General features: G+C 41.4%; 1 protein-coding gene across 1 annotated transcript in view; it reads right to left on the bottom strand.

Annotated features, from left to right (window-relative positions):
- LOC127572508 (solute carrier family 22 member 4-like) overlaps nt 1-20,091 on the bottom strand; it is a 74,213-nt gene that overhangs the window by 39,064 nt on the left and 15,058 nt on the right. Inside the window, exons 2-3 of the mRNA XM_052019867.1 lie at nt 10,169-10,272; nt 4,095-4,249 (exon numbers count right to left, since the gene is read on the bottom strand). Coding sequence (XP_051875827.1) covers nt 4,095-4,249; nt 10,169-10,272 — 259 coding nt within the window. The remainder of the gene's footprint in view (nt 1-4,094; nt 4,250-10,168; nt 10,273-20,091) is intronic.

Here is a 20,091-nt window from a genome sequence, read left to right as displayed (position 1 = left end):
AATTTTACCACAGTCTCCATCTCCACATCCATATTTTTCACCAGGAGAGTTTTTCCTGCACAATGGATACTTTCTCCAGTTATTAGAATTCATGTTCTATCTTGAGTTCTCCCACTGGCAATTTACCCTCATTAGATCATGTCATTGCAAGCAGACAACAAAACAGAGTCCAGTTTTCCATGGACCGGAGCATCGACCATATGCAAAGAATAGGAGTTTGGTGAAGTGGAGAGGAACTCGCTGGTATTTTTGTTTTAAACAGATTAAACTGATAAGAAAATAACAATCATTTACTCATCAACTAAAACAATGGTTTAACTGTGAAACTAAGGGAAATAAAAATAGGACTGGGTAGCTCAGATGGAAAGCCAATTAATAATACGTATCTAAAAAATGGATAAAGAAATACAAACTTCCTTAGATCATGGGAGGACAGCTGGGATTATTGGCGGCAATTCCTGTTCCGTGTGGTGTAGTCAGTCTCCATCATGCACTCTCAACTCATGGTCAACCAATAAACTCATAATGACTCAAATTTCTATCCCAGTATGCCATGAGGAATTGAGGGGGTCAGGGGTGAACTTCTCAAGTAGGCTGTTGACTGAAAGGAAGCCCTGAAGAACCTGCTTATACAAACACAAACAAACCTCTTTAAACCACTGGTCTGATTGTCAATAGAGATACACAAGTCAACACATGAGTGATGCAGATGGTGCCAGGGTGACTGGTTGCGTCCCCAATAGCCTTTGAAATCAAATTTGTCACTGGAGTAAAACCATGCAGCAATCCTTCAGCATGCTGAAATACTTAGACTTCTCCCCATCAAAGCATTTTTTGTTGTAAAACATCCAACATTTCCATATTGAACAGTTCATGTACATGCATCATGTAAAAAGGATAAAGATAGTACAGTCAAAGGGAAGGCTGTGTCAATCAGAATGTCACTACATGAATGGCAATGAGCTCCTTTAAGTAATTGCTGATATGAATTGCATTCAGATTTAGAGAGTTGTACATATGAGTGGGATGTCATAGTTACAGTTAAGGGTTAAAAATTGTGTAAGCTACAGAGTACGAAGATCATACTAGCGTACAATAGTTTGCAGCATTTTATATCATATAATCTTTAGCAATTTTATATAACATCTCATGTCATATTCTATGCAATGTTTATACTTAGTGTTATTTTACATTTGACAATTGCTTACTCTTAATAAACTTCCGTAAGAATTCTGGGTTGTTTCTTCTTTGTGAGCCTTGACTCATCTTACCCACGTTCATGGGTTCAGGCCAGCTCAGGAGGTTAGCTGCAAGACTCCAGTATCTACAGAAGGAATTTCAGGAATATTTTCATATCCTGGGGGAATCATGCCTGCAGGAATGGCCTCCAACAGACCAACTTCAAGTTTGGTTTGTCCGAACCTGAGAGTCAACTGGAGTCACTCTAGGGCAATACTTCCTTTGTGTAAGTTGTTACTCCAACCCTGAAGTACTCTTCCCTTGATGCCCATTGACTTCAGTTTTACCAGGACTGCTTGACATTGCACTCAGACAAATGTTGCCTTGACATCAAGAGCAGTCACTCTTACCTCACCTCTGGGACTCAGCTCTCCACTAAAACAGCTTGATCTGCAGGGCATTTCTTTTCGTGTTTTATATTGTATATATTTCTTATGAATAAAGTTTATTTTTGAAATTAGAAAAATTCAGAAGTACTGCAATCTAATGTCCTACCACCACTGGACACTGAGGGGCTGGGTCCTGTGTAAGAGCTCTGCAAACCCTTGAAGAGTGTATTTTTCAAAGAGGCCACATGAGTGGAATTGGTGTATTGCACCTACAATGAATTAAGTTTATGACACTGTGAGTGTATAGACTTAACAACACCTGGATGTATAGACTATAAATATAAAGAAAACCATGTACTGTTTTGTATTTCTTGTATATATTTTGTTACGAATAAAGTCTATTTTTGAAATTTAAAAAAATTCTTTTAATCATCATACCACTATGCTGCCACCTCTGGTAGGTCAGTCCTGTCTGTGGGCAGAACTAACCCAAACAGAATCATGGAGGAATCTGGCATTTTGTCCTAAGATACGACACTCTGAATATGATTGTATCAAGCCTGTGGTACAGCTCTCCAAATTTAGACACCAGTTCCCAGATGTTTGCGTGGAGGACTCTGCAAGATCAGCTGGTCTGGGAGTGACTTTGTTTGAGTTCGATGCCTAGGTCAATGCTGGGTGGTCTGCCTATACTTGGGGTGGCACAGTGGTGCAGCAGTTAGCCCTACTGCGTCACAGCTCCAGGTTCAATCCTGACCTCTGGTGTTTGTGTGGAGTTTGACCGTTCTCCCTGTGACAATGTGAATTTCCGTTGAGTGGTCCCAACTTCCTCCCACTTCCCAAAGACATGCTGTTAGGTTAATTAGTTACTGTAAATTACCCATAATGTAGGTGGTAGCTGGAAAATTAAGATGGACGATAGGCCTGTGTGAGAGGTTACAGGAAAATAAGTGGGGGAATGGGGCTGATAGTTGGGAATGCTACATCCCAAATGGCCTCCTTCTATGCCAAATAGTCATAGAATCATAGAGAGATACAGCACAGAGACAGGCCCTTCAGCCCACGGAGTCTGTGCTGACCATCAACCATCCATTTACACTAATCCTACATTAATCACATCTTTTTTTCTCCCCTCATCAACTCCTCCCAGATTCTACCACTCGCCTACACATTAGGGGCAATTTACAGTGGCCAATTAACCTACCACCCTGCACATCTTTGAGATGTGGGAGGAAACTGGAGCATCCAGGGGAAACCCATGTGGTCACAGGGACAATGTGTAAACTCCACTCAGACAGCACCTGAGGTCAGGATTGAACCCAGATTTCTGGCACTGGGAAGCAGCAGCTCTTATTAACTGTGCCCCTGTGCCACCATTATTTAATCAATCACTTGGTCTTGGGCTACAAGTACAGCCAAAACGAGAACTCTTCTGGATCTCAGCCTGAATATAGGTTCAAGCTATCCTTGATGAGATCTTGGCACATGTCATTACTTGCTCTAAGTTCAAGGGTTGGTACCAAACACCAGAGTGCATTTCTCTGCTGAGTATTCAGAAGAGACCGTTTCAAGTAGACACATGAATAAATGCAAAAATATTTAGTCTTGAAATTGAAGCTATTTGTGTATGTTTTTAATGTGAAAATTGTACATCAAGGCAGTTTTCCCCATTGGTAGCTCAGGTGAGTTGGGAAAATGTCCCTGGCACTTCTGTGTACAATTCACCCTAGCATGACTGACTTTTCCTGGTATCAGTCGTGCACCCAATGATGTCACAGGTTACAGTGCAAGTTTCTATCATTGCTGAGAGAAACTGAAGCATATGGGTGCGACCTGTTTTCACTCACAGAGAAACTATGAGGACGTAGCTCAGAGATCGGAAATGAGACAGCAATCTGCCATATGCAGTTCCTGATGATCACCATTATGGAAAACAAAATTTTGGTGTTCCCTTCATTGATCACAGTTTCTTTATAAAACTTAAATCTTAGCTGAATGCTGTGATCATGGGCCACTTGACCAGCCTTTGCTTCAAAGCATTGCAGGATAATTCATGGGGCCCATATTAATCAGGGCAGGTGTCGTGGTGGAAGGGCGCGAATGCCCAGACTGAAAGGAGAACACCAAGTCCTCCTCCCCCACATTTTCCATAATTTCCATGGTAACCTTTTCTGCAGAAGTATAGTGGGAAACTTCTGTAAGTGTTGACTCACTTACCAGCAGTCATTTCACCAGTGACAAGACAGCAGGAAATTGCACATGATTCTGTGTACAAAGCACCTTAATGCTGCTTTTGACAAAATGTTGCCCAATTTCACAAACTTTTTCAGGATATCATAGTAGGCATTTAGAGGGTGAGGTTAAATTCCTATGAATATCTTTAAATTTATCAAGAGTTCTTTGTTAACCGTCTGAAGCAAAAAATGAAACATGCTTATTTTAAAAAAGTTAATCAAGTTGTACTAAAATCTCTGATTTCTTTTGAATGTATTTGGAATCGTATAACATAGCAAAAATTGAACTTACCCAGAACAAAGGCAGCTACATAATTTGAGATATCTCCAAAGCCAATAAAAAAGCAAAGTACACAGAACACTTCCCAGCTCCAAGAGATCACTTGAATGAAACTTAAGACTGTTTGTATCATCACTGCTCCAAAGAGAACGATTTTTCTCCCATATCTTTGAAAGCAAGAAAGAAAATGAATATTCTGTTTATTCACAACTGTAATTCATTTTATTGGTCTGATGTTGTTTGCCTACCTGTCCCACAGCACCCAAACCTCCAACCCACCCTAGCCCACTCTACTTCTACATAAACTTGGAATGTATTGTGATGCTTATGTGAAGGTTGTTGATTCCTCTGGGCTCAGCAAGTTATCATTGTTATCTGAGCCGGAAGGTTGTGGTTTAATCCCCAACCCTCACTCTCAGCCCACCTACTAAGTACTGGGTATATGGCTACTAACTATATAACTACTGGGTATATAACTACTACTCCTTTCTTGAGCATCAAATCTCGGGCGATCAGACCGTGCATTGGTGAAGGAGTGCTGCACTGTTGCAGTTTCACCAAAACATCATTAACTATGATATAAATGCAGTGAAGAGCAGAGGGATTCTGACCAATATTTGCCTCAACTAATATCATCAAAACAGATTATTTGGTCCCTCTTTTGTTGTAGGAGTTGGTTACAAATTGACTGCTTTAAATTTACCACATTACAGCAATAACTATGCTTCCAAATGTCTTGCTTTGGGTGCAATGGCCTGCAGCACATCCAGATATTGTGTAAAATGAAACATAAATTTCAGTTCTTTCTTTACCTGAGGACCATTCTGACTTTGGTAGCAAATGGCTGAATGTCATTTTTTGGTGGCAAAAATCTGCAAGCTTTCATCCTGTCAATATCATAGCAACTTTAGTAAAGGAAATAATTGTAGATGGGTGGTGGACTTTTTGCCATTGCTAGTGATAAAATTTGAATTTGATGAATCTGATGATACAGGTTAGTGTTTGAAAAAAGACCAGGAAGTCAGTTCACTAATCTCTATATTTCCATTTTGTATAATTAGATCTTAATGCTAGATGAAAAGTCGTACACCAGGACTTGGTATTAAGGTTGGAAAAAAGATTGGAAAAAAAATGAATGTTGAAAGGGTAGCTGGAGATTGTGGAACCAGAGGCATCTTCTCAGGATGAAGAGAAAGATGAAGATGAAGACTAAGATGAAGAGAAATACTTTTAATTATAATGTTGAAGACTTTGGAATTCTCAAATTCAATTGCTTTCAGTTGGTTGTCAGTAACTAAGCATATTAAATACTGAGACCAAACAGCCATGCAGGTTCTAGGGGCTACATGGCTGTTCCTGTCTTGATTTCTTAGATTTTCTCCAAACAGTGAAAAATGAGCAATAAAGACGGAAACTGCTAGGTATACCTAACAACTCAGGCAACATCGGTGAAGAAGTAAACAGAATTATTTTTCAGATGAAAGATCCTTCATCAGATTTCCAACAATTGCTATGTTTTACAATGCCAACACGTTCTTTTGTTGTTTTATTTTCCTCATTCTCTGATTTCCTTCATTCACCTATTAGTTGGATGGCACCCAAAGGGAAGGAAGGAAGTGAAAGGATAGGTATTACACCTCCTGTGCGTGCATGGGAAAGTGCCACAAGACAGGGAGTTTGTAGGCAGGGCCAGAAGAACAAACCAGGGAGTTGCAATCCCTTTGAAATGCTGAAAGGGGAGGGGAGGACAATATGTGTCTGGTGGTGGACTCTTGTTGGACCTGGTGAAGATTGTGAAGAATGATCCACCGAATGCAGAGGCTGGTGGTGTGGAAGGCAAGGACCAGAGGAACTCAGTTCTTGCTCTGTCTGGGATGAGATGGGGTGAGAACAGACGTGCAGGAGGTAGATGAGATGCAGTCAAGGGCTCTGTCCTCTACCATAGAGGGGAAACCATGGTCCAGGAAGAAGGGAAACATTTCAGAGGCACCTGTGTGGAATGTTTCATTATTGAAGCAAATGTGACAAAGATGAAGGAACTGAGAGAGAATGGAATGAAGTCCTTACAGGAGGCAAGGTGGAAGGAAGTATCAAATAGGTGGCTGTGGGGAGTCTTTGGGCATATAATGGATGTTAATGGCTAGCCTATTGCCTGAGATAGAGACGGAGAAATCCAGGGAAGGAAGGGAAGTGTCAGAGATGGACCATGTGAGGGTGAGAACAGTGTGGAAGCTAGCAGCAAAGGTGATTAAATTTTCGAGCTCTGCATGAGTGCAAGAAGCAGCACCACTGCAGTCACTTGTCTATGAGAAAAAGATTTGGGGGAGTGACGCCAAGTCAGAAACCCCCTTTGTTCCCTCTTCCTCTCCCCATCAGTGCAACTTAAAACATGCTTGTTTCTCACTTTTCCAGTTCTGATGAAGAATCCCAGAATCATACAGCACTGAAATGGACCATCATGTTCATGCTGACTGAAAGCAAGTATCCTGGAGACCATCTTCACCACCCTATTGACCTGCACTGCCACCTTCAGGGATCCTTGGATTTGAACACCCTCTGATCCTCAGTACTTGCTGGAGCTATACCATTCAATGTAAGTCCTATTCTTATTAAGTTCTTCACTTCACACTTAACAGTAGTAAATTCCATCTGCCATTGCTCTGCCCCTCTTGTCAATTGAACAATCATTCTGTATCCTAAGATCATCCTTCTCATTATCAACAACTCCACCAATTTTTGTGCCATCAGCAAATTACGAATCATACCTCCTGCATTCAGATCCAGATTGTTAATGTATGTAACAAACAGTAACTCTTCTGGCCACAAGCTTCCCATCACAAAGCTAACCCTCTTCAATCTGCCTCCTATTACCAAGCTGATTTAGGATCTAATTTGCCAACCTTATGTCCTTTGGCTCCACACATTGATTGCCCCTTTTGTTCTTATTAGGCCCCACTCTTTCCCAGGTTACCCTCTTGCCTTTATTATACTTATAAAATGCCTCAGATTTTTTTCTTAAACCCATCCTTCACTAGTCACATTTTGTGTCCTGTCCTTGCCCTCCTAATTTCTTTTTTAAGTACCCCCCTCCTTCCTGCTCTCTCTCTCTCACACACACACACAAACACACACACACGTGCGCGTACACACACACACACACACATACGTGCTCTCACACACACAGGCACATATGCACACACACACTCGCACACACACTTGCGCACACACACACAAACACGCGCACACATGCGTGCACATACACACGTGCACACATACAGACACACACTCTCACACACACACACACACACTCACATGCGCACACATACATGCACGTGTACACACATACACTCACACACAAACGGACGCAAGCATACTTTTCATACTCCTGAAGAGACTCTCCTGTTTCAGTTCTCTACACCTGCCAAATGCTTCCTATTTTGCTTTATTGAGCCCTCAATATCCCTTGCAACCCCAGGTTCCTTGGACTTGCTTTCCTTACCTTTCACTCTTTGGGAACACATTGGCCCTGAACTCCCATCATTTTACTTTCGAATGGCTCCCACTCGTAGACTTACCTGCAAGTTGCTGCTGTCAATCAACTTTTGCCAGGTTCTGTCTTCTAGTATTGAAATCAGCCTTCTCCAATTCAGGATCTTTATTTCCAGCCCATCCTTAACCCTTTCCATAACTACCTTGAAACTTACTGTGTTATGGTCACTATCTTCAAGCTGTCCTCCCACTGATACTTCAATCGCTTACCCAGTGACATTCTTTAACATTAGGTCCAGTACTGTCCCTGCTCTAGAAGGACTATCTACGTACAGACTCAAAAAGCTCTCCTAGACACACTTTAAAAATTCCACACTATCTAAGCCTTTCATGCTCCAATTGGGAAAGTTGAAATCCGCACCACAATAATCCTGTTACTCTTACATCTCTCTGTGAGTCATTGCCCTGAAACATTAACTTTGTTTTTCCCTCCACAGAGACAGGATGTTATTGATTAGTTGCTGGTGACTCATTTCAGGATGACATTGATCAGTTGGTAAAATGAGCAGATGGAATTTAAACTTGGTGGTGGGAGGTGATGCATTTTTGGAGGACTAATAAGGTAGAGCATACATAATTAATAGTAGTGCCAGTATTGAGGGATGGATGAACCTTGGTGTCCAGGTCAAAGGATCCCTGAAGGTGTAGCATTAGTAGTTAGTGATGAAAGACTAGCTACCTGCCTTCATTAGCTAAGGCATAGAATATAAGAGCAGGAAGGTTATGGTATAACTTTATAAATCATTGGTTAAGTCATAGCTGGAGTATTGTGTACAGTTCCAGTCACCATACTACAGAAAGGATGCACTGGAGAAGGTGCAGAGGACATTCATCAGGGTGCAACTAGGATGAAGTGATTCCTTTATGAGGAGAGGCAGGATATGCAGGATATATATTCCTTGGAGTGGAGCAGGCTGAGAGGTTCCTGATTGAGATATACAAAATAATAAGAGGCATATATAGGATAAATAGTACAAACACTTCCCCTTGCTTAGTGGAGAATGTCAGCAGTTTAGAGGGAGCATGGGCTAGGGGAGGGGTAGACGGTGTAGACAGGAAGAATTATTTCACCAAGAAGGTAACTGGAATCTGGTAAGCATTGCCTGATGTATGGCGGAGTAAGGTACTTTCACAACATTTAGGAAGTATCTGTAAGAGCACTTGAATTGCTAGGGTATAGAAGGCTATGTACCAACTATTTGTCAATGGGATTAGTATACATGTTGGTCGACATGGAAAAGATGAGCTGAACGGCCTGTTTCTGTGCTGTATGACAACTCTCTGACTCTAGGTGTTGCTTGACCTGTTCGGTATTTCCAATCCTTGCAGATTTCCAGCATTTCCAATTCTTTAAGCAAAATACAATCTTACCAGTATCCTGAGGGTTAGATAAAAATCACTGTAAATGCTCATGATGGCAGGAAGTCATTCCAGAGCACGTGGTGAAAACCCTTGTAGTCACAAGGAGAACATGCAAACTTCACACAGACAGTACCCAAGGTCGGGATTGAACCCGGGTCCTTGGAGCAGTGATGGCAGGCGCAGTAGTGTAGCGGTTAGCGTAGCGTTATTACAGCGCCAGCAACCCAGATTCAATTCTGGCCACTGTCTGTAAGGAGTTTGTACATTCTCCCCATGTCTGCGTGGGTTTCCTCCGTGTGCTCTGGTTTCCTCCCACGTTCCAAAGACATATGGGTTAGGAGTTGTGGGCATGCTATATTGGCACCGGAAGTGTGGTGACACATGCGGGCTGCCCCCAGAACACTCTATGCAAAGATGCATTTCACTGTGTGTTTCAATGTACGTGTGACTAATAAGGATATCTTATCTTATCTAACTGTTGCATCACCATGCCACGCAGATAAAATATTTTGGTTTGGGGCAAGTTGGCCCTTACCTGCCACCCCCAGGTCAGTACCTTACCAAGTTCCAGGAAGATTTACTCTGTATTACTTCAGGGGCATTGCTCTTGCCTGTTCAATCGGTACCTTTTTCCGAAGAAATGCTGGTTGGCGGGTTAATTGGCTATTGTAAATTGCTCCTCATGTAGGTGGGTGATAGGACAATCAAGGGGTGTTGTTGGGTATGCAAGAAAGAATAGGTTACAGGGAAATAAGATGGAGAATGGGCCGGATGGGATGGCTCTGAGAGCTAGCATGGGATCACTGGGCTGAATGGCTTCCTTCTATGTCATAAGGAAATATGAAAAATATGATGCTATGACTTAAGCCAAGCTCAAATCAGTTTCGGATAGGGGAAGGTGTGCATGAGGGAATAGTGCCTTCTTTGAGTTACAACTGCAAATTAAAATCTTACTCTGTTTGGAAACCAGATTGATTCTATCAGCTTTTAGGAACCTGGAATGCCTAAATTTCATAAAGTTGTCCTTTTGTTTCAGCCTTGACATATAACAAGTCATGTTTTTCTGTTTTCTGAGAGCTCCTTATCAAATAAACAGTTCCATCCACATTCTCACAGGTTTGAATCTCACTACATATATCCATGGCTGGAGTACATTCTCCTTAAACTGGCTGTACCTGTCGGAAATGTGTCCAGAAATAAGTGCACCACTTGTCATTCCCAGAAAGAACACTGACATGGTAAAGGGTCCTTTCCAATTGTTGTCACAGACGAGATTCCACTGCAAGAAAGGCAAAACAAATAATTAACATTTTCCTTTTGGAAAAGAATCACTTCCTTCAGAAAAGTAACATTAAATTATGGTACAAAATTCTTCCTCTATTATAAGGATCACCATTTCAGGAGCCTTTTAATTAGTTTTTTAAATATGTAAATGAATACATTTTCTCCAGTTTTGCATTTTATCCTCAATTGGTCTTGCAGTATACCCTCTACAAAGTTGCCTCTCATGTCTGGGACCTTTCTACCTAGCAACTTCATTTTGAAATCCAAGCAGAACTCATCCCTCATCCTTCTCAATGTCCTGCTTTAATCGCCCTTCCTATCATACCCAAGAACGCAAGAAAATAGGAGCAGGATTAGGCCACCATGCCTCTCAAGCCTTCCCAGCATTCAATATGATCAGGGCTGATCTATGTAGGCCTCAATTCCTCATCTATGTTAGATCCCCCAACTTTCAAATATTTATCTACCTCCATCTAATGAATTGACCTCCACATGCTCTGTGGTAAAGAATTGCAGAGATTCACCGCCCTGTACAAAAAGAAATTGTTAAACACCTGCATTATCTCCTTCTTTGGCTCCAAGGCCTCAGGTGCAGTGGGTTATGGGACATCAACAGCCTCAGGCCTTGTGTTCAGGGAGCAGGCTGGGGTTGGGAGGGTGGTTTAGGGGATATGATATCAGAGCACTGCTTTTGGTTAGGAGAAGGGGATCAGAACCACGATATCATCATTTAGAGTGGATTTGGAAATAGGGGAGTCACTACAACGTGAAAGGGTGAGTGGGTAAAAACTTGGCAATGAAGTTTAGTGTGGGAAAATGTGAGGTTATGTACTTCAGTGGAGAAAGCTAAAGGCGGACTTTAATCAAAATGAAGAAAGATTGCACAGGAGCAAAGTGCAGAGGGATCTAGATGTTCTTATGCACAAATCCCCCCTAAGGCTCCTACTCCTCACTTTAACCCCTTTAGACATTCATGCAATCACATCTGGTTTACTCCTGATCATAGAGTCGTAGGGACATCAAATAATACAGCGCGGATACAGGCCCTTCAGCCCAACCAGTCCATGCCAATCACGTTGCCAACCCAGCTAGTCCCAATTTCCTGCATTTGGCCCATATTCCTCTGAACCCTGCCCTTCCATGTACCTATCTAAGTGCTTCTTAAATGATACTATTGTACCTGCCTCAACCACTTACTCTGGCAGCTCGTTCCATATACTCACCATCCTCTGTGTGAAAAAGTCCTTTTTAAATCTTTCCCCTCCCACCATAAGCCTATGCCCCCTCGTTTTGGATTCCCCTTCCCTGGGGAAAAGACTGTTACCGTCCATATTATCTATGCCTCTCATAACTTTAAACATTTCTATAAGGTCGCTCTTCATTCGCCCATGTTCCAAGGAGTAAAGACCTAGTCTGGCCAACCTCTCCCTATAATTCAGGCCCTCTAGTCCTGGCAACATCCTCGTAAATTTTTTCTGCACTCTTTCCAGTTTAACCACGTTCTTCCTATAACAGGGTGACCAAAACTCTACACAGTACTCCAAGTGTGGCCTCACCAATGACTTATCCAACTGCAACATAATGTCCCAGCTTCTATATTCAATGCCCTGACTGATGAAGGCCAGCGTGCTAAACACCTTTCTTCCCCACCCTGTCTACCTGTGACACTGCTTTCAATGACTATGCACTTGTACTCCTCGGTCTCTCTGTTCTATTACACCCCCTAGTATAAGTCGTCCACTGGTTTGACTTTCCAAAATGCATCAACTCACACTTATCTGTGTTGAAATCCATTTGCTACTCCTCGATCCTGTTTTCTTATGTTCTTAGGGGAGGAGATCAACATGGTGAGATATTGAGACCAGCACGCAGAGAGAGCTTGGAGGTTCCATTTAGCACATGTTTGGGGTCAACTTTTGTAGTTAAGTTATTTGTTTTCCTAGGAAATGCCTAACAATAATAAGTTCCCTGTTGTCCCAGGTGAGCCCAGTGGTGGATGGGTTCATATGGGAGAACATGATCCAAGCACAAGAGAGGCCCAGTGGTGCAGCAAGTCAACCCTCATCACACCAAACCTCTGGGTTCAATCCTGATCTCGGGTGCTGTCTATGTGGAGTTGGCATGTGGGTTTCTCCCAGGAGCTCCAGTTTCCCCCACATCCCAAAGATGTGCAGGTTGGTAGGTTAATCAGCCACTGTAAATTGCCCCTAGTGTGTAGGTGTGTTGTAAAATCTGGGAAGAGTTGCTGAGGATGTGGGGAGAATAAAAAAGGGATTAATGTAGGATTAGTGTAAGTGGGTGGTTGATGGTCGACAAGGGCTCAGTGGGTAGAAGGGCCTGTTTCTATGCTGTATATCTCTATGACTCTATGCATTGCTCCTACAGGAGAATTAAAGGGAATTATATCATCTCATGCACCTGTCAAGGAAACTAGGATAACTTGCTTGAACTTCCAATGAGACTGTACTATATGACCCAGAAATGGTCACTTTTCTGTCTCTTTCTGGGGGGAAGATCCATTTCCAATTACATAGTGCTGAAGAAGACAGTTATCCAATTTAAATTTCTAGGCATGGAGCTTTGAAAGTCCAGTACTCACTCTGGTGGTCCACCTTAATATCTGTGCCAAAGTTGTTGGAGCAGAACTTGAATTTTGAGAACATTCTGGGTTCAAAGGTAAAAAAGTACCATCAACTGTACCATAGCTGATATTTTCATAAAATTAAATAGACCCAAAGAGAAAACCAGATGTTTCCAAATTAAGCTAATTAATTAAATAGTACATTTGAAATAAAGTTGTATGTATATAACGTTTTTATGTGTTTAAATAAAAGACAAATATTCAATCTATCGAGTCACAGAATCATCCAACATCAAATATTAAGGAGGTGACACAGACATACTTTCGAAAGCAGATTAAATCCTGAATAATTTGGCAAGGAGCCAGAAATCTGGATCTCTGCCTTATTCTTGTCCTCACTCAGCTATGCCACATTTGTCTTCCTGGACTGAAAAAATGCTCTCATAACCCATGTAGATTGGAGGGTTAAAAAGCCCACGTTGGCTGGGAACAGTCTCCTTTCAATCCTGTGATTAAGTATTGTTTTTTGTTGTTTGGCAGAGTACAGAGAAATGCCATCTCTTATTCACAGACACATTACAGACCAATGCAGAGTTGATAAGAATGGTTGGAATCCAGCCTTTACTCCATCAGGGATACAGGGTTAGCTTGTGAATTCTATACAAGACTGTGACTGAATCATTTCCGTCAGAGTTTCTGGGAGCTAAGCCAAATCTTCACGTTTATGCCAGATACACAACATATTCTGGATCAACTTAAAAAGTGTGTGGTGAATACCAATGCCAGAACCTCACATATCTCTTTCCCTGGCTGCTTACCCAGATTAAGTCACCACTTGGAACTGTGTCCCTTTCATACAGTTTAGTTTACTGCTAACCAAATCTCAGTCAGCCATTGTTTATTTCACATTATGTAAAATGGTAACTGCAGGAAAGCAGAGAATTTTCTATTAAAGATAACTCAAGCTGGCTTTAGTGGAAACACCAAAGAAAACTGAGACATGTTGGGTCAATTGGAATGTATGATGGACTTATTTTCAGAATACATGATCATTTATGGTACTAAATAGGTTAAATGATGGAAAAGTGGATTCAGGTATCTACACACTGCTCTGATTATGCTATTGTCTGAACCAAATGTCCCAACTGGCAGGACCAAGGGATGGTGAAGATCAGAATGAGGCCAAGTGTCTCAGAATGAAAGCAGTACAATTAAGATTGGTATCTTCCTATCTCAGTTTAACTTCCTTTCCCCATCTTCCTTTACTTCACACTCTGTCACTTTCTTCTCTTTCATTTGGTGGTTTGGTATGACGAGGAAAGCAGCTGCCAATGGCCAAAGGTTCCAAGTGGAGGAGGGTTATGCTTTCGAAGTAAATAACTTTCGAAGTCCCTAAATAACTCACTCTGGGACCTGGGCTTTTGCTCACCCTCACGCTGCTATCATATCTCTCAAAGGTCTCAACCTCTTCACTCTTACCATTGGCCTTAAGTCTTCCCTAAACTATTCACTCACCCTTTGTGTTTGCCCTCCCACGTTCTTTTACTTACCTCATCTTTGAGCCTCGATCCACTAAGTGCACCCATTCCCATTTATTTTCAATGAGAACAAAGGGAAGAGCAGCGTGCACCAGTTTTCTATTCAGTGCCAGCTCGTCTGAGGTGAATAATTACATATGGGATATAACTATTTGGTTTGAAAATACAACGTGTCCCCAACAAATCAACTACCCTGAAAGTTAGGGGAGTATTGATATGATAGAAAGAGGAACTCTCTTTCCTCTGTTTGGGGAGCCCATGAATAGGGGTACAGTAAAACTGTCATAATCCATTACGCAGTTATTTGAAAATCCCAATGATTCATAATCTAGCTCATTAGAGCCCTTTTTCCCATACACCCTTGAAACTAACCGAGTTCTGTTTTCCATGCTTTCTTTAAACTTACCAGGTTTGCTGGGAGACTTATTACACCACTGCGTCAAATCTAAAAAAAAAGTGATTTAAAAGTGTTGAGATATTTGTGTGAATAACATCCAATAGTCCAGAAAATCTGCCAGTCTGGCTCCAAATTTCCCTGAATATACTGGATTATCAGAGTTTTATTTAATTATCTAAAAAATTGGAGCCAGTCTTGACTGGAGTGGAGTTAAGAAGCACCTTACACAAAACAGGTAGCAGAAATTTGGAACTTTTCTGCAACTGATGCCAGACAACTGCATTAAATTTGAGGCCAGCAGATTTTGATACCAGAAGAAACTCAGGGATATGAAGAAAAGATGGACAACTGGAGTTATCGCATAGACCAGTCATGATTCCATTGCATAACCAAAGGGGTTTGAGGAGCTGAAGAGCTTATTCTATTTCTGTGCTCCTGTGATCCGAAGTATATCTATTTCCTTATTACAGAGAGCCAGTGTAGAAAAATGTTTAATGTTATGAGCCAACGACATGAACTTCCAAATCAGGTTCACTTAGCACATTTTCTGGTTTCTCTCCTCTGATGGGAGTAAGCACCATTGAAGGTGTGCAGCAGTAATCCGTAACTGAATGAATCACACACTACAGGAGGTTTGTGGGACTACTGAAGTTCAATGCCACCATTTCTAATGATAGGTCCCGAGTTTCATCCTGCCTGAAACAGCTAACTCAGCCCTGTAATGATATAGCAATATTTAGCATGTCCATATACAAGTATATGATGCAGTGCGTTAGTATTGCGTTCAATATGGTACTCACATCGTTTGTTAAAAACCTAATCACTGAGAGAAGTGCAGTATTACCTAATCAAGGAGTGGTCACTGTAATGACTATGTGAGAGACAAACTGTGAACTCAGTGGAGCTGAACTGAACAATGGTACTGAGAGAAGCTGAAGATGACATGTTGATTGACCAAATGTTTAGGATGACTGAATTTGTCAGGCGGTGGCCAGACAGACTCCAACATTGCTTAAAGGAATAAACAAAAATATATTAAGTACATTTGTGGAATGCAAAGTGCAACAAGTTGTGTGAGACTTGGGCTTGCTGGAAAGATCAAAAGAAAGAGGCACAGAGACAGGAAGTGCTTGGGCCTGCCTGCTTGTTTGTTATAAGAAGTGGCCAAAAACTCTCAAAGTCAGAGGACTGGAGATTCAATCAACATCAACGCACACACTATAAGGGAATGCAGCAGACTGGCACATTCCAGGTGCAGGAGTATGTGCTGAGGGATGCACTGAAGCTCGGTGCAGCCAGTGCAAAGGCTCTGTGGGGAAGGACCACGGTCTAGGCTCCTTCCGCTACGGCACATGGAGGGGCTGAATCTGGTGGGGAAGCACCTCAAACACTGAAATAGTGTATCACACCATGGGACCACATGTGTGGCAACTGTTCAATGGTTTAAATAAAAAGTAAACACTACTGAATGTATTGACTATGAATGTAAAATATTTTGCAGTTTATTCTTTTGTATATCTTTTTTATTATGAATAAAGTTTATTTTTGAAATAAAGAAATACTCCATAGGAATCCTGTGAGGACTGACCATCCAAGATCAGGTAATATCTGTAACCTCAAGGTAATTGGGGGTTATAATAATAAAGTAAATTAGTTTGACTTGACTCTAAGCTCTTGATCATTTTAAAGCAACATTTATTTTGGGAATTTGGTACAGCTCAGACAGGGATTGAAGGTGCTTTCCTGCCACCCTGGGCAATGCTCTTTCATACTAGATGACCAAAGAAGCTCATTATCCAAATTGTTATATTCAACTTCCTATTTCTCAGTCAACTTAGTTTGGGAAGAAACAATTATTTGTGTTGGCAAGTTTCTAACGTTCTTCAAAAATAAAACACCACAGATCCTGAAAACCTGAAATAAAAGCAGAAAATTCTAGAAATATTAGCAGTTCATACCCAATGTGTGTTTCCAGCATTTTCTGCTTTTAGCTGCTGTCTCAGCTCTAAGTTTTACACCAGCTACACTGATTCCAAATGATTCCTTTTTTGAGGATTTTCTGGATTATCCTTCTGTGGTCTACATTTCTTTTTGTGGAATTGCAACATATATCCTGTATCATCCAATTCTAATTTACACATCATAGATGACCATTTTCTGGCCTAATGTACAAATATTTAGCTGTTATTTCTTGACCTCTGTTCCTGGTCATTATCTAGTCATAACAAAACATCCCTTTGATTCAATCAATCAAACAAGGTCACATCCCTCCAAAGGTCATTTGTACTCAACAGGCCTATTATTAGTAGCCACAATTCCTCTACTGACTATTTTATGTTCACAAACCATCATCCTTTCCTACATTCCTGCAGAGGTCAATTGCTTTAGGGACAAACCTAAGGTTCCTTTATATTTTTTCCATTCTATAGACTGTCTTCTGGACCCAACAGAATATCTCCATCTGTATTGCCTTGGGTGTTACTACAAAGACTGTTAGATCCTATGACTTTGTACCTTTAAGAAAATGTTCCAGTGGGTTGTTTGTTTGTTATTATTTGTACTCCCACTGAGTTTGACTTATTTAACAGGGCAGGGACATTTGTTCTGCCACTATGTGCTTTATTCTAGGTGTATTAACATCTGAAGTACCATAAAAATATTCTGTAAGCTCACAGTTCTGACAAAAAGTCATCAATTCTGATTTAAGATTTCCAGCGTCTGAGCTTATTTGTGTTTTGCTCCCCAGGTTCTTTTACTCACTTGTCTCTATCTCAAGGCTTTTAACAACAAACACCTTGTGTGAGACGGAAGAACTGATCCATCCATAGTTTGTTTTCTCCACCTGGTACTTGTGCAATTTGAGTAAGTGTTCAACTCTGACCTCTATTTTTGTTGTGTTTTTACCTCCCTGTCCCTTCCCATTCCAGATCATTTATTTTCAGCATGATTCTGTTGATTGCAGTTTCTGGTTATGTTCAGAGAATGTGGATTTTTGCAATACCTCTGAAGATGTGGCAGATTGAAAATACTTTGGTGGACATGAATGTTGTTTCCCAATTCCCTTCAACATTACTGTTACACCAAAGTTCGTAAAGCGCACTTCCACATTTCTTGTTTTCTTGCCAGCAAGTCTCCATTTTAAACAAAAGAATTTTTTTAAAGACTAGAGTGGGAGTAAACCATTCGGCCTCCTGAACCTACCCAAACAATAAGTAAGATCCAATCTAATCCTCAACATCACTTTCCTGCATCCCATAACTCCGGACTCCTTTACAGATCAGAATTTTGCCCATTTTGGCCATCGTAGACTGGCTCGCCACCTGAGCTCACCATCCATGGTCCTCCAAGTGGCGAACCTACTTTTCTAGAAGAGGAGGCTGATCGAGCCAACATCCTTTCCCACAACAGATATCTGGCAGTGCGGAGTTGGCTTTGAACAGTGAGCAGGCCTCAGGCAGTGTATCAGGAGGCCTGCTCCCCAAATGTCCTGATGGCCTTTGACAAATTGATAGCTGTCAAATGGTGTCAAAGGCTTGTTAATGATTTTAAATATATTTAAATAACTTTTAAATGCCAGAGAAATTTTAAGTAATTAACATAAGTATTTGTACAATTAAGTATAATTAAAACATATTAAAATAAGTGAAATACTTGAATTTTCCACAAAGTTGACACCTCTTTTAAATAAATGGGGTCATAGTTCCTGTGCCAGTTATCTGTGTCTTAAAGCTGAGGGAGCAGATGCAAAGTATGTACTGACTCTCGTTGGGGAGTCACTGCTTTGCGAATAGACTCAATGCTTGACTCCAGAGACGAAATGAAGAGTCAAGAGTATCAACCTCTGACCTACAGGATTTACGAACTTCTGTTTTTGACTGCACGAGCACAAAGTTCCTTCAGAAATGCCAGTTATCAGTTAGCACAATTCAGTTCAGAGTTATTTACAAAGGCAGGAACTTAACTAACGAAGATGTAACCCTTGGGCCCCAAATGCAACATTAACCCTTGCTTGACTGAGGAACTCCTATGACTTGACTACGAGGGGAAAACTGCAGGAATAGAATCATATGAGGTCATGTAATAGAAGGTATCACTTGTTTTCCTTGTAGAGACAGGAAAAACCAGATTGCTCCTTGACACCTCAAAAGAAGATAAGCTTCCTCTTCCCCTCCCTCACCTCTTGATGAGAACCCGTTTCCCATGACTTGCCTTCATGCCTACAAGCATCCAATTTAAACATAAGAAACAGAGTTAGGAGTAGGTCATAAACCTTGAGCCTACTCTACCATTCAGTAAAATCGTGACTGTCCTGATCTTGGCATCAGTTCCACTTTCCAGCCTTGACTTTCATAACCCTTGACTTCCCTTTAATCCAAAAATCTTGTCTGCCTCAGCATTAATTGATTCCACTTCCACAATTCCAGAAGCTTTGAATAAGAGAATTCCAAAGATTTATGATTCTCTGAGAGAAGAAATTCCTTCTCATCTCAGTCTTAGAGTCATAGAGTCATACAGCATGGAAACAGGCCCTTTGGCCCAACTCGTCCATGCCGAATGTGTTGCCCAGCGAGGTAGTCCCATCTGTTCATATCTGGCCCATAGCCCTCTAAACCTCTCCTAGCCATGTACTTATCTAGATGGCTTTTAAATGTTGCTAATGTGCCTGCCTCAACCACTATTTCTGGCAGCTCATTCCAAATACACACCACCTTTGAGTGAAGAAGCTGCCCCTGATGTCCCTTTTAAATTTCTTGCCTCTGATCTTAAACCTATGCCCTCTTGTTTTTAGCACGCCCTCCCTGGGAAAAAGACTATGTGCTTTCACCCTATGCCCCTCATGATCTTATATACCTCTACCAGGTCACCCCTCAATCTCTTACATTCCAAGGAATAAAGTCCTAGTCTACACAACCTTTCCTTGTAACTCAAGCCCCCAAGTCCAGGCAACATCCTGGTAAATCTTTTCTGAATCTTATTCTGAAAGATTGTATGGCAGTTCTAGATAGATGCAGGAGAGGCATCTTCTTAGTGTCTACGATCTTAAGTCTCCAAATTCCTTGATGCTCATTGGGGACTTCCTGCGACCTGAGGTTTGACACCCATAGGAGGTCCAGGAGTCTGCTTCCTGCTGCCAAGTTTGCTACAGGGGATGTTGGCACTTGCAATATACCTGGTACTGATTTCCTTCCATTAAAATTGGGCTCCATGAAATCAATCTTTCTAACTACCTGTTTTCCTCAAGGCTTGACATGAAGGGTATACAGATGAAATGGTGTTTATGCTGGAGGACTCAGTGGG

The sequence above is a fragment of the Pristis pectinata genome, chromosome 7 (genome assembly GCF_009764475.1).
Source record: "Pristis pectinata isolate sPriPec2 chromosome 7, sPriPec2.1.pri, whole genome shotgun sequence".
NCBI classification, from domain to species: domain Eukaryota; kingdom Metazoa; phylum Chordata; class Chondrichthyes; order Rhinopristiformes; family Pristidae; genus Pristis; species Pristis pectinata.
The sequence above is the reverse complement of the archived record's forward strand: the minus strand, read 5'-3'. Positions and strand labels throughout refer to the sequence as shown.